The sequence below is a fragment of the Vigna umbellata genome, chromosome 9 (assembly GCF_029865625.1).
Source record: "Vigna umbellata cultivar VRB3 chromosome 9, Vumbellata_1.0, whole genome shotgun sequence".
NCBI classification, from domain to species: domain Eukaryota; kingdom Viridiplantae; phylum Streptophyta; class Magnoliopsida; order Fabales; family Fabaceae; genus Vigna; species Vigna umbellata.
Genome location: NC_142173.1, coordinates 50,436,087 through 50,450,481, shown reverse-complemented (window position 1 = coordinate 50,450,481; position 14,395 = coordinate 50,436,087). Strand labels below are relative to the sequence as shown.

Below are 14,395 nucleotides of genomic sequence, written 5' to 3'. Positions count from 1 at the left end.
GGCGACCCAGGTAAATTAATTCTGCCTTTTTTTTCTCTTTCCAGTTCTTGTTGGAAGAATTCAACTCTCTTCTAGGCGTAAAATGATGAAAATATTGCTGGTAAATAAATAATGCAGTTATTAATATCCATATTTGGTATTACTATTTAGCAAATACACCCAGTCAATTACTCCAGCCCCAAATCAAAATCCGATTTTTCACTCAACAAAATTGAAACAACAAATAAATAATGTTCAGAGCAATTTTTTTTTTTAAATAAAAAACTGACAATCATTTTAATTCTAAAATTCAATTGTTATATTTTATTCATCACATTTCTAACTGTTTTTTAGTATCATAAAAAAACAATGCCTACTACATATGTTGTGATATTACCTGATTATAAATAAATAAAAGTAAACTCTGAAAGAAATTATCACCAAATGAGTTATGTGAAGTAGATGTCTACTATTGTCTTGATTTGGCAGTTTCCAAGATATGGGGGAGGCGGGTTGTCCCATTTAGAAAAAAGCATTTATTACTTTTCTCCATTCAGTTTGAAGGTACACAAAAATCTTCAGCAACCACAACCTCTCCCTCATTAAAATAGCAGTCTCTTTCAAGAAGGCAGATACGCATCTTGTATTTTGTATCTTGGATTGGAGGAGAGTATCTATAAACTGATGACAACTGGACAGAAAACATCAAAAAGAAAAAGAAATGACTCAACAGAGAATATAGCACATTTTCTCTAAATAACGTACCATTACAGAAAGATAGCATCGATCAGCAAACAATACTTCCAGCTAAAATCACAATATATCATTTAAAATATTGTAACATTTAGAATCCTAATTGGAGTGATAACCGTTCCCGTATCGTATGAATTTATTTGATCCTTTGTTTAGAGCAGGACATTCCCTTCACAGTTCCAAACAAAAAGGGAAACAGCCATAGTTTAAGATGTAAATCGCTCATATTTTTTTGGCTGATTTTAAGAAATAATTTCAGAACATCCTAGCAAATGCATATTCAGTATGTCAAATTATGAACACATCCCGTAATATCAAAACGATAAAGCTATTAAGAGCATGCGTATTTCCTCTATAAAACGATTCAGAGGATTGAATGCATTGAAAAAGAATATCATATGATTATTGACAGAGTGCTTACAGATTTCAGATTGAGAAAACAAATAAGTATTTTAAAGTACGGCAAAATCATATTTTGGTATTCTCGGTAGTCAGCAAACCGGTGATACCAGAAAATTGGTTATTACACCAATAAGCTCCCTGAAAAACAAGTGAACGTTTTAGCAAAGGCATAAACCCAAAGCCTAGTTCAGACAGTACGGTGGTGAAACAGTTTAGAGTCAAAACAAGATTCAGGTCTATTTGTTGATGAAATTATACACTACCATTTTTCGTTTTGAAAGTGCAATCTGTTAAAGAAGCTTAAAACTATAGATACGGCCAACCTTTTTCGTTATGGTAGATAGTAACTAAAAAAATTTTAAAAAAAAATCAAAGGAAAGTAAGCACTTAGAAAAAGACAGAAGCACATACTTGCGTGATTTTTTAAGGATCAACTTTCCACATCAAAAAAAGTAGGATAGGCTATTCTTTACAGTTAGGTTTCAACTTTCAAGGCAATCCGTAATTCCCTGCTCAAATTTGTCGAGATCAGATATGGTATCTGATACAGCATCCGCTATCTTTTCTCTGGGGGAAAAAGAAGGATTTTAGGCACAATCCATTGATACAATAATCAGGTGATAAGCACCCGAATAATAAAATTAAAACAAGCAACAATAACTTTGAAAGATAAACCTCCGTCTCTTTAATACTTGAAGAGGCTAGAAAAAAAAAAGAAACCAAAACTGACAGCAAATCATGAAGAAAATATATATATATATATATATATATATATATATATATAGCAACACTATTATAATTTAATCCAAAATAGATAGATCCTTGCAAGCATTAATAAAGAACCAGTTAAAGAGATTTTATAATTTTATACAAACAAATAGATAGATCCTTCCAAACATTAATAAACAAACAGTTAAAGAGAGGCAATAAAAGTCCAGTGAAAACTTTGGATGAAGCCCCTTTCAATCAATTGCAATAATATATTATCTGAGTTGTTCAAAACAGAAGAATAAATCTTAAGAAAGATCCACAAATAAATCAAACCTATGGTTCGGAACATTGCAGCAGCTTAACTACTGCTTTTCAGAAACCAAGCACTTCTCAAACAATTCCTAGTTCTCATTTTTTGTACACAAAGCCAATAAAAAAATATAAATTAGGCTTAACATGAAATAAATTGTAACAAAAAGTAAAGTGAAGATTATTCATTAGTAATCAATACTAAGATTCTGGGGGTGGGCTTGCAATGAACTAGGTTCAATTCTTCACAAATAGCATAGAGAATTTCTTGAAATAAAAAATCTCCCTAAAAGATATTCCTGCAAGCAACTACTACAGCAAATATACCTATCTGATGCAAGTTGAATGTTGGTTTCACTTGCCATCCCACTGATAGTGGCGAAAGATCTGCATTTTTAAGAAGCAATGTGGTAAAAAATATTCCCCTTTAGATGTAATCAAATTAGGTAAACATCATGGATTTTGATCTCAAAGGAATATTAACATGGAGGACAAAAGAAGTGTGTAAAACAATGCTTCTGGAAGAAGACATAACAAATTGGAGAGACAAGGACCATTGAGACACTTGGGACTCAAAGGTTCTGATATCATACAAAACTTATTCTCCTAAAACCTTGAGCTAATAGGTGAAGGTTCGTGAATGTCTGTTACATTTCTATCAGTTATCATGACACAACAAAGCCTCTTAATAATATTCATAACTGAAAGTATGAATCTATGACCATTTACACAAAAACAGTCTCTTTTACAAGCACGATAAAGCTAGAATGCTAGAATGCCCAGTAAATAATCCCCTAGAAATTAAATAATTAATAAATATTATAAGAGAATTTTACGAGCCACAAGTTGGTGCAGTAAACTACAGCACACCAATGCTGGAAATTGGATACCTTATAAGATTATCTAGCAAAGCTTCAGCTTTCAACTTTACAGGATCCTTATTTCCAAGCAACGAAGCAGCGTTCTTCACAATTAACCGAAATGTGCACACCTGCGCAAAAAAAGGGACAGTGTAGGCTAATTATGTCTCTGTCCAAATGATTCTTGTACTTGAGCTAGCATGCTTGTTTGGGGATAGGGACCACAAACAAAATAAAATTCCCAGAGGAGAAGAACAGGGATGGAAATAATAGTGAGGCTTTGGTGGGAGAAGAAAGAAGAAATAATTTTAACCTATTGCTGTTCATCTCTTTCCTTATCTACTCTCTATTTCTCTTCAACCCTCTCCTTATCTACTCTCTATTTTTCTTCAACCAAACGCCTTTAATTTATACGTTAGTTGTCATCTCTTTCTACTCCACCAACTATTTTCATCCTATCCATTTCTATCCTTCACCAAACAATATTAAAGTCCCCTTTCAACAGTATAAAATAATGCTAAAAGAAATGTCCTGTATTGCACAAGAAACCTATCACTGATAATTTGATTTTACAATATAAATATATTAACACCGGCAATCAATGAAATAATATTCTAGATATGATTTTAAAATAGAAAAAAAAAACAGTATATTTACTGATAGCATAAATTTTTTTAAATTATAACTGATTAACATGCATGATAAGCATTTACTTTTAGATAATTGCTCTAAAAATAATATTAAATAGGATATTTTACTGGTGGATAATAATGCATGCCTATGAAACTTTTTAAATGAGAAGGGAATACCAAACTTCATATTAGCCATTCGTGATTGGATAAATATAATATGGGGAATATGTGGTTTTAGTCTCTGTGTTTTTTCAATCTCAAGCATTACTTTGTTCTCTATGCTTTCAAATTGATAGATCGGTCCACCACCAACATCTTAAAATAAGTGAAAACTATGAGATATAATTTCTCAATTTAAAAGTTAAGGATTAAAACCACGTTTTACAAAAAAAGAAAAAAAAAACAAAATCACATTTTTCCAGTAAATTATTTTATTTACAAAAATCGAGTGATCGGTAATTTGAATTTGAAAACATTTTGATAATTGACACTCAATTACCGTCGTTGATTACTATTTTTCTATTATGCCATCGAAACCCTAATAATCAGTGAAACATGCGAGGCATTTGAATTATGCAAGCCATTAGAAGGCGAACACAAACCTCTACTCCGCTCTTGGCTTGGAAAGTGACGAAAGAATTCCGGTCCTGTGGTACGCAGTCCCTAGCAGCAGATATAAACAGCTGCTGAATCTGCTCCAAATCCTCATCCGTATAAGCAGCGTCGGTTTTCGCTGCAAATGGAACCAAATCGAAACCTGGTCAAGCTAAGAAGCATTGCAAGCGAGAAGAGGGAAAAAAACGTACTGAGCGTGAGATAGGCAGAGCGAAGGATTTGGCGGGAAGCATCCACGGGGGCCAACAGGAACTTGGAGGCCTTCCGTTTTTGCTCTTTCAGCCAATTCTTCGGTCCTGCTGCACAACAATTTCAAGAATTAGGGTTTTCGCGAATGCGACGAGAAGCAGCGAATGTAGCTGGGGAAGTAAGTAGAAGAAGAGTGGTGCCTACAGATGCCAAATTCAATGGCGGAGGCAGGTGGAGAGAGAGCGAGGAAGGACAGCAGAGCGATGTCTCTGCGAGAGAGAACAGAGGAAGGGGAAACGGTGCATTTTGGAGGGAGTGTAGCGCGCGCCGTGACAGTGGATAAAAGTACGCCAGAAAAAGAAGAAATAGGGGAAACGACAGTTGGCAATGGCATTGTTTTTGCTCACTTGTTTCCAGGTCGAATTGTTTCTTCTTTCTTACTCTGCACAATTTTCATACCAACCTATAAGGGGAAATTAATATTTTTTTTTTCTTTGCGATATAATAAACATATATATCTAGGGAAAGTGTTACTTGTCATATTCTAACCCATTTTAATGATTTTTTTTAATTTAGTATATTTTACTCTCTTTTCTCTGTTTGATTTAATTTTTTTTAAGATAATTTGTTATATTTAAATATTTGATATTTGCCAAAAGACTTTTTTTAGAGGTAATTTATACTTCTATACCATTATATAAATAAAAATAGTCAATTATACATTTTTTAAAATTTATTTTTATTAAATAATCAGTTTTAAATTTAATTATTTTCAAACTAAAATAACTATCTATAATAAACTATTACCTACAAAATAAATATAATTTACATATAATAAATATAAAAAAAATATTTATATTTACTATTATAATTATAATTTTATTATTTTTTATCATAAATAAAACATCAACACGTGTTTTTACTAGTTTAATAATAAAAAATTTAACTAAAATGATTAAAATAATAAAAAATATTAAATTAAGAAAATAAATTAATTTAAACTTTTTATTTAATAATTTATAGGAATGTCGATAACTCTGGTCCACACAAATGAATTAAGATGTAAAAGAATGACTACAAAGTTTTGTTGCCTAGTATACGAACTACCTAGTATAAACAAATGAAAATAAAAATACATATAAATATTGTAATAATAATTTTATTATGATGTTTTACATATGTATTCCATTTATTAAGTCTATCATTGATAATAAAATAAAAAAATTAACAATTATATCAAATAAATTAAATAAGTATATTAAAATTAAATCGTTCGTAAGCATAAAAAAATTATAGTAATTAATTATCAATTTCATTAACTTTAAAAGAATTATTTTTCATCCATTTCTTTGATGCTTGAAAAAATTTTCATTTTTCATATAGTTATAATCTTTCCCATTTCTATTTTATTAATTTGAAGATCGACAATGACAAAATTTAAATAAAAATGATATAATAAAGATATGATTAATTTTAAAGATTTTATTATTCTAAAAATATCATACCATCTTTTACACTTTTAACCAATAAATGATTACATTTGGGAATAATGAGGCGAAGAAATAACAAAACAACTAAAATAAAAGAAAATTGTGTGACTTATTGATTGGGATATAATAGATTTTTTTTATTACGGTTTACATAAACTAACCCGTTCTATTATGTTAGTGACATAAATGACCCGTGAATGATGTAAGATAAACTTAAACGGATTAATAAGAGTTAAAATGAATCGAAGAAATAAAAAGACAAATAAAACAAAAGAAAATTATGTGACTCAGTGATTAAAATATAATGTATTTTTTTATTACCGGTTATATAAACTAACTAATTGTATCATGTCACGGACATGATAAAACCCTGAATAATGCATGACAAATTTAAACCGATTAAAAAGAGTTAAAATTTTCATTATTCTTTTACTTAACCGAAGGCAAATCAACCATCCATATAATTTATTATAAATATTATGTTATATAGATTTTTTAACCGAACACTTTTCAGGATGATCACCTACGCTGACCGTTCAAGTTATTTATTTAGGTTGACCACCCAAACTTTCATCCTTTACGCCTTGTTCACTTGATTGGATTTGAGGGAGAGTAATTGAGGGGATTTGAGAGGATTTGAAAATAAATTTTTTTGTTGATTATTTGAGTGAATTTGGAGGTAAATGAGATTTGATTTGGAAGTAAATTTTTTTAATCTGTCACGTCAATCAAATCCTACACTAATTCTCACAAACTTTACTTCCAAATTCATTCTCACTTACCTCCAAATTGACTCAAATAAACAACAAAAAAATTTATTTTCAAATTCTCTCAAATCCCCTCAATTACTCTCCCTCAAATCCACTCAAGTGAACAAGGCCTTAAGGATTAGTTGTTTTACGCCAAATTACTCTAGGTCGTATTCACTGTGACCTAAAAGTATAATCAAATTATCTATGATAATAATTCATTAAACTCTAATAGAAATTAAGATGTAATTGAGTTCTCATTAAAACAACAAAAGGTAAGATCATCACAATTATTATAAATAAATGTCTAAAGTATAACTTAAGAGAAATGATATACATTATATGCATCATTTGTTGTGTTAATAGTTATATCATTGACTTGAGTGTCTTTGAGAGGTAATCAGTAACACAGTTTCGTTTCGACAAGAAGAAGAAAGAGCCAGCAATATAATTTGGATCTCATTAGCGAGTCCATATGATAAAATAACTTGAAGTGCTTTGAATAATAGACTTGAACCCGTATCTAAAATAAATATTATACTTTTATAAACAAAAGTTACAATTTATTGTAATTTATTTTCATACAACATTTTTATAAGTTTAAACCGTTGAAATATAATTTATTTTTCAAACAACAGTTTCATCTTCAAAAATAAATATAAAAACCTATCAAATAAAATAATTAAAAGTAATCTAATAATCCTGGCTTAAAATATATCCAACCAATAAAGAATACTAATTAGCAGCTTTAGTTAGTTAAAGAATTAATTTTTTGATCAGTGATTACTGGAGAATACATGAAAAGCAATAAGGAATTTTGAATCACTGGTTAGCATGTAGGCAGTAATGAAATAGATAGATTCCGTGACATTCACGTGGGGATAAAGTTTGTGGTGTTAAGTTAACGGATGGAAGGTGGAAATGTGAGAAAAAGAAAGAAAGGTTGAGAAAAAAAAGGATGGCACCATCATCATCATCATCTGATTCTGATCCTTTCTGCGTATTGACTAACTATTGAGTATGGGAAATGAAAACCAACCCAAAAAAAATTGTGGCCGGGCGCTACTTATCCACGCCAGAGCCAGAAATCAGCAGAAATTTACAAAACCAAAAAACTCCCAGCACCAGCACGCTCCCTCCCTTTTCTTCCACGTGGCATGCCACCATCCATCGTCTCAATTCTCTCTCTCCCTCGTTTATTTTACTTCCACCAACGTACCATTACACATCTCGCATTTCCCCACCCAAATTTCCTTTAGTTTATGGCTTCTGTTGCTATTATTCCTCATTATTCCTCAAAGATAGATAGATAGATTGTAATAAAATAGGTGGGAATCGGTTCCTTCACCAAGGCCAATTGATTATTACTGTTTTCTAATCCAAATTTCAGGGTGGGAATAATAGGTTTCGGAGGCATGCTAATTTGGCAAAAGCGGTAAATGCTGGTGGAACTGCATTTCCATTCCAATTTCGAACTTGTTGTTGCATTCGCGTTTGCGCCTCAAACGCTAACTCTTCAGTGCCCGCGGCATCTGATTCCCTCCCATTCGCTCTCTCCACCATGTCCACGCCTATTTAATCCCTGCACGATGCGAATTCCCGAGGGGCGCCTCACCTTTTCTCTCTCCAATCTCTCTCCTCGACTCGCACCTCTTTTGTCTCCTCGCCTTCGCTTCTTTTCTGGAATCTGCGCCAAACGCCCTCACTCCGTCGCCAACGCCACGTCACCAGGTTCGTTGCTTCCTTCCTTTCTCCCTTCTCTTATCCTCTGTTTTGTTTTTCTTTCTCCTCAATAGGATTTCTTGTGCTCTAAGCTTTTTTAATCCAACTAAAACTTAGATAGAACTCGTTGCGAATTGTCCCCTGATTCATTGAAATGGACATGCAATTTGTTGACATTTATTGTAAAACTTCATTAACGACATGAAACTATGGTTTTATTCTCCTTTTCAATTCTGCTGTGCTGTTGACTTGCATACATGGTTAAGCAGATCTTTTGTTGTGAATCATAGAGGTAGTAACTACAGCATTAGGTGTGAAATATGGATTGGAGGGGAATATTCGATACTACTAGCATCTTAGAGGATTACTCTTCTTAATTCGGAAGTTAAATTTATAGGTGTTTCTCGGAGCCTAGCTTGGGGAATTCCTAGAGTTGGAACATAGCCTCGTGCATTGTACCTACGCTATAATTCTTTCAGAAATCACATTCAAGGTAAGATGTTTGAGTTATTTTTCAGGGAAGGGATTATAATTCTTTTCCACGCTTCGTTCAATTAGTTTTTAAACAAAATGTATTTAGAAAATATTGGAACTCATTCTACCGAGCTAATTCTTCTGAAAATAGGCAACGCTATAGTTTCATTATTAATTGCTTAGGATTTTAAGTTTACGAAAAGTGTTTCCTGATCATTTTCATTCTATTATTCTCTGTGCTGGCTTAAATCTATCAGGAGTTAATCCGTTGCATGCTCAATATTCAATGGACGGCAACCATGAAATTGGTGTACATGATTCAGGATTGGTGGGTTCGCCTGGCAGTGATGGCAGAAAACAGCCACGTGTATGGTCATCTCCCGAACATGGATTTAAAACTGAAATAAGCAAGCAGATATTCTGTAATCGATCACTGAATATGAAGAACATCGTTGCTGTGGGATTTGACATGGATTATACTCTGGCACAGTACAAGCCTGAAACTTTTGAATCTCTTGCTTATCAAGGCACAATTAAAAAGCTGGTTTATGATTTGGGATACCCTCGTGAGGTAATCTGTTTGTTTTTTTTCATGCACCAATCATGATGTAAGGGTCTTTGCTGATAAGAAAAAAAATCATGACGTAAGGGTTGGTGTGATAGGTGTATTTTTATGTAGTTTACTAACTTCGTCCAACTTAATTTTGTTCAAGAGTTTTATTGTTTTCACAATCTTTGCTGGTATGATGACACTTACATTCTGTTATATTTGGCTAAAAATATTTTTTATATTTTGCAGTTACTAAATTGGTGTTTTAACTGGAAGTACATGGTCAGAGGCTTGGTTCTTGACAAAAAAAGAGGAAACATATTGAAGGTATAGACTAGATAAATGTTTTCTCGTCACCAATTCCCCCGTTGAAATAGTATATTAACAGATTGCCTTGACTTCTTTCTTTTTGATTGATGGATGAATGTATTCAGATGGATCGCCACAAGTATGTGAAAGTAGCCTATCACGGATTTAGAGAGTTGTCAAAAGAGGATAAAGTTGGAACCTATGGAAATACTTTAATACGTGATTCCTTTGATGAACCGGATTATGCTCTAATTGATACTCTCTTTTCACTTGCGGAGGCCTACTTGTTTGCTCAATTGGTTGATTTCAAGGATTGTAATCCCGGCAAGATTCAAGAGGGTGTTGAGTGAGTCTTATCATTGCTTGCATAAAATTTTATTTTTGAGATTTTTAAATGCTTTCTTATACCAACTAAATATAAGGACTTAAGGCTTTTTTTTCATTCAAACACGATGCAATTTTTTATAGTTATTTAAAAGGAGCTTTGTATTTTATCATTTATGATTGATACACTACTAGGGTTCTTTATGTGTGTGGACATACTTAGAAAACCACACCGTAACGTTTGACGTCAGTTGAGTCCCACAGAGGCGTAAAAGCTTAAAGTAGCCAACTTCCATTTGAACAATAATCTAACCTTACCATTACCTAGTAGGCAGGTGAAGTAAAAGAGTAGTGCTATAATCGGTATAAGGCCATTATCGTCTATTTTTCACTTCAAATATTGAAAATTCATATTTGACCGAGTGGTGATAGTGTCAAACTCAAAAGCAATCTCTCTATGTGTGCCAGAGTAAGTCTCTCCCATATTTTTGCAAAGTGAGGAGCTTTCTTAAATTTGAGTACTTCTTTTTGTTGGAAATATATAATTGGGTTTATTAATGGAGTAATGGATGAGCATTCTATCTATTTGTTTAGAAACCATCAACCAGCCAGTAAATAGCTACTTGTGAGTACATCATGATACATATATAATTTATTTGTTGTTCTTCCAGCTATGCTCGCATGTACAAAGATGTTCGAGCTGCAGTTGATTTGTGTCACCGTGATGGAACATTGAAGCAAATGGTTGCTAAAGAACCAAAAAGGTATGGATATAAAGTTGCTAACCTGTCAAAGTGAGAAATAGACAAACAATTATTATGCTAGCAATAACATACTACACTTTTGCTGCACTACCTGTTTCTTTCTGAAGTTGTGTTCTTAAATTCATATACTATGATTGAATTGTTAATAAATTTCTTTCCTTTTTCATTTTTCTGTTAAATTTCATCCATCAGGTATATTAATGAAGACTCCTCAATAGTGCCCATGCTTGAAATGCTCAGAGACTCTGGTCGTGCAACATTTTTAGTGACAAATAGGTAGTTACGATTTCACCTAGACATTGTTAACAGCTATGAGGAAATTCTATTCTGTGTTTATTAATGATTAATACAACAATTAATTTATGTCTGAAGACATTATAGCATTGTTTTTCTGTAAACTAATCCATGGTGCCGTGTGGGAAAGTCATGTGCAGTGATACTAATTGATATTTGTTGCAAGATTATACTATAAGGATTGAAAGTGTTCTAAAATATGGTGAAGGAATGTGATAGAAAATGCTTTAAAATGGTTTTTTGGAAAAAAACACTAGTTGGTTTCCTTCTATATGAAAATTTTAACTAAGTTTTTTCACTTTCAAATGTGATTCGCAGTTTATGGGACTATACAAACATTGTCATGAATTTCCTCTGTGGATCCAGCATGGAAGATGTCAGTAACAATTTTTTCTGGCTTCAATACTTTGATGTTGTAATCACTGGCAGGTCATGTTCTTCTCCTATCACACGTAATTTGTTATATATATGTTTGCCTTTATTATTTTGCACTGACGTGAATTTCCTCCTATATTATAGTCCTTTTATTTGCGTACTGCTGCACAAATAATGTTTGGGTGAACCAGGGACCTTGCTGATTTTACTTTTGTCCTGGTGCTGTTAATTGAATAGCATTTGGAATTTGTTTTCACCGGACTACACTACATGTCTTCCTCTCTTTTGCTGAACTATATGCATTACTCATTTTATGAACTGGCTAAATATACATTTTTAGACAGTGTTTCACTTTTACAATGTTTTCAATATGAAAAGTTAACTTTTTGCGTCTTACAGCAATCAAATATATTGAAATTTATAGATTTCCGTGCTAACCTGTTCAAGTCTATAATCCTACAGTGCAAAGCCGGGTTTTTTTCATGAGGAAAATCGTGCCAACCTATTTGAGGTTGTGCCTGAGACGGGAATGCTTCTCAATACAGATAATGGCTCTCCCATGCCCCAGGTTAGCACAATTGAATAGCATTTTATTCTTTTGTCAGATCATGTATAAACACCTTTATATCTTTTTATTCAAAGGTGGGTAATACCTCAGCAAGGTTGTTCACAGAAGCAAAGAATCATGCCTGTCCAGTTTTCCAGGTATAATCATTATCGTACCTAAAATAAAAGATCATTTGTCTATATGTTTATGTAAACAATTTATGTTAAAGTTGTTTCTAATAGTCGGGTCTTTATCTAATAAATGTTTTGGCGATCAGAATTTCAGTATCATGTACTGATTGTAAATATCTGTTGTAGGGAGGCAATGTTGCTCATCTTCATAAACTGCTTTCCATTGAATCTAGTTCTCAGGTAATATTTTTTTGGTTCTGGTTTTCCATTTTTAACACACACAAACGGTGGTAAGTTGCATCACGGTTTTCTGGTTTAAGTAGCTGTTTATTTTAAAACAGCTGCTGATTTTGATTCAGGTAATTGATGATTGTCACTAAACTGAAGCTTCCTGTAAAAAATTAAATGCTTTATATGCAGGTTCTCTACGTTGGGGATCATATTTATGGAGATATATTACGCAGCAAAAAGGTTCTTGGTATATCCATCAATCCTCTTAACTATTTTGTTTTAAAAAATTTCCATTTTTAATCGATCTACCTAAAATTTTGGAGAGAAATGTGGTTATGATTGTAGGAGGGGAAATAATAATAACTGGTAATGTAATTGAGAAAGGGGACATTGATGTTTGTTTGTTTATGTGTAGATACCCAATGTTTAGTCGTCCTTATGATATTCACTTTTATTCAATTTAAGTTACTTAAATTTGATTTTGATGCGATTTGTTTAATGAGCAGGATGGAGAACAATGCTTGTAGTCCCAGAACTTGAGAAGGAAGTTAAACTTCTCTGGGAATCTAGGGATACCCGCAAGGTGCTTATTATTATTTTTGTCTATGGGATTAGTTTTACTTTTATGTCAATGCTTTACTGCATAAAAATTAAATTAGAGAAAATTATTGGTTTAAGTCATGTATACAAGAATTTGTGTGGACTTCTGGCATTTTAAACAAAGATTGCATTTGCGTACTTCTCACATGTCAATTTGCATCTAGGAAGATTTTTTCATGAGTAGTTTTTTGCAGGAACTTCAATTCTTGAGGAGTGAGCGTGACCGCATCGAGGATGAAATACATCATTTGAAGTGGTCTCTCAAGTAAGTATAACTCTAGGTATCTCATATAGGTCTCTCCTTATTGTCGGTTTATTTTCTTATGAGTGGTGCACTATTTCAGATTCAAGAATCCAGATGCTGATTCCAAACAGAAGTTATCTTCAGAACTTGATACGTTGGAGGTTTGAGCCTTACAACCATTCCCATTCCATGAATGGAACCCAATTTTACATATTTGATAAGAGGCTTTTTTCATTGGCAGCTTGAGAGAGAGAGAGTGAGATTAAGGCATCAAGAAGCTCAAAGAAAATTACATCAAAGGGTAGGAAGTTCTCCTGTAGTGTTTTTCATTATCTTTAGTCCCCTTTCTTTTTATTAGTCTGTCTGGAACAATTGCAATATATCCAATTTACGCGTTATACAATGTTGGTAATTGGCCATAAAACATTGTAGTTTCACGAGCCATGGGGTCAGCTTATGAAAACTGGTTATCAGAATTCTCGCTTTGCTCATCAGGTAAAATGTGACTTTCTTTGGTGGTTTGTTTTTTCTTCGTAAATCACGATAGTCGTATGATCTCACTGAATGAGGATTCTTCTAATGAACTTGTGTGGTGCAGGTTGAGAGATTTGCTTGCCTGTATACTAGCCAAGTATCTAACCTGGGCTTGTACTCTCCAGACAAGTATTACAGACCTAGTGAAGATTTCATGCAGCATGAATTTGGCATTGTGGCTTATGAGTCACCAGACACTTAAGTCGAGTAATTTGGGGTAGTTTGAGTTTGGAAAGCGAATTCTGCTGTGCCCCGTGTTCAATATTCCGGTTCTCATCTCCCTTCTTTTTCATTGGTCATAGCTCTGGTTAGCAATTCAAAGTGCTACATAATATTTTAAACTTCTATTACACGGGATAAAGAAAAATACCACATTTTAGCATTGTATATTTGTTTTGTCAGGCTCTCTACAAAAAGTAGTTGGTACTACTACGCAGTTGGAATTTACACATTTACACTAATTTAATTTCATCATTTTTTTGGCATATGCCAAATTTTTTATTTGGGCCTTCTTTCGGGGGCCTTGAAAAATGTTTCATCGATCTCAGTTTGTTATGAACGGAGTTTCATCCTTTAATATACATAAAAATGTTATTAAATTTTATGA

General features: G+C 32.9%; 2 protein-coding genes across 6 annotated transcripts; one reads left to right on the top strand and one right to left on the bottom strand.

Annotated features, from left to right (window-relative positions):
- Positions 1–364: 364 nt before the first annotated feature.
- Positions 365–4,920, bottom strand: LOC148193801 (uncharacterized). Of its 4 annotated transcripts, XM_088098757.1 has the most exons (8): positions 4,655–4,917; positions 4,453–4,560; positions 4,249–4,379; positions 3,045–3,145; positions 2,482–2,541; positions 1,546–1,701; positions 1,154–1,272; positions 365–670 (listed from the first exon to the last, which is right to left on the bottom strand). In XM_088098757.1, exons 1-6 carry the CDS (start codon positions 4,842–4,844, stop codon positions 1,617–1,619), a joined length of 675 nt encoding a protein of 224 aa, XP_087954883.1. In that variant the 5' UTR covers positions 4,845–4,917; the 3' UTR covers positions 365–670; positions 1,154–1,272; positions 1,546–1,616. The 4 variants fall into 4 exon arrangements, with proteins under 4 accessions (XP_087954883.1, XP_087954884.1, XP_087954882.1 ...); XM_088098758.1 differs by lacking the exon at positions 1,154–1,272 and having other exon boundaries at positions 4,655–4,918; XM_088098756.1 differs by lacking the exon at positions 365–670 and having other exon boundaries at positions 1,077–1,272.
- Positions 4,921–7,626: 2,706 nt separating this feature from the next.
- Positions 7,627–14,395, top strand: LOC124840862 (uncharacterized). 2 transcript variants are annotated; one of them, XM_047316995.2, is made up of 18 exons: positions 8,376–8,420; positions 8,809–8,904; positions 9,143–9,456; positions 9,685–9,762; positions 9,870–10,090; positions 10,740–10,832; positions 11,025–11,108; positions 11,445–11,555; positions 11,964–12,069; positions 12,144–12,206; positions 12,366–12,419; positions 12,600–12,657; positions 12,917–12,993; positions 13,205–13,275; positions 13,355–13,415; positions 13,496–13,555; positions 13,687–13,749; positions 13,853–14,395. In XM_047316995.2, the coding sequence occupies exons 3-18, from the start codon at positions 9,172–9,174 to the stop codon at positions 13,988–13,990; spliced, it is 1,623 nt and encodes a 540-aa protein (XP_047172951.1). In that variant the 5' UTR covers positions 8,376–8,420; positions 8,809–8,904; positions 9,143–9,171; the 3' UTR covers positions 13,991–14,395. The 2 variants fall into 2 exon arrangements, with proteins under 2 accessions (XP_047172950.2, XP_047172951.1); XM_047316994.2 differs by lacking the exon at positions 8,809–8,904 and having other exon boundaries at positions 7,627–8,420.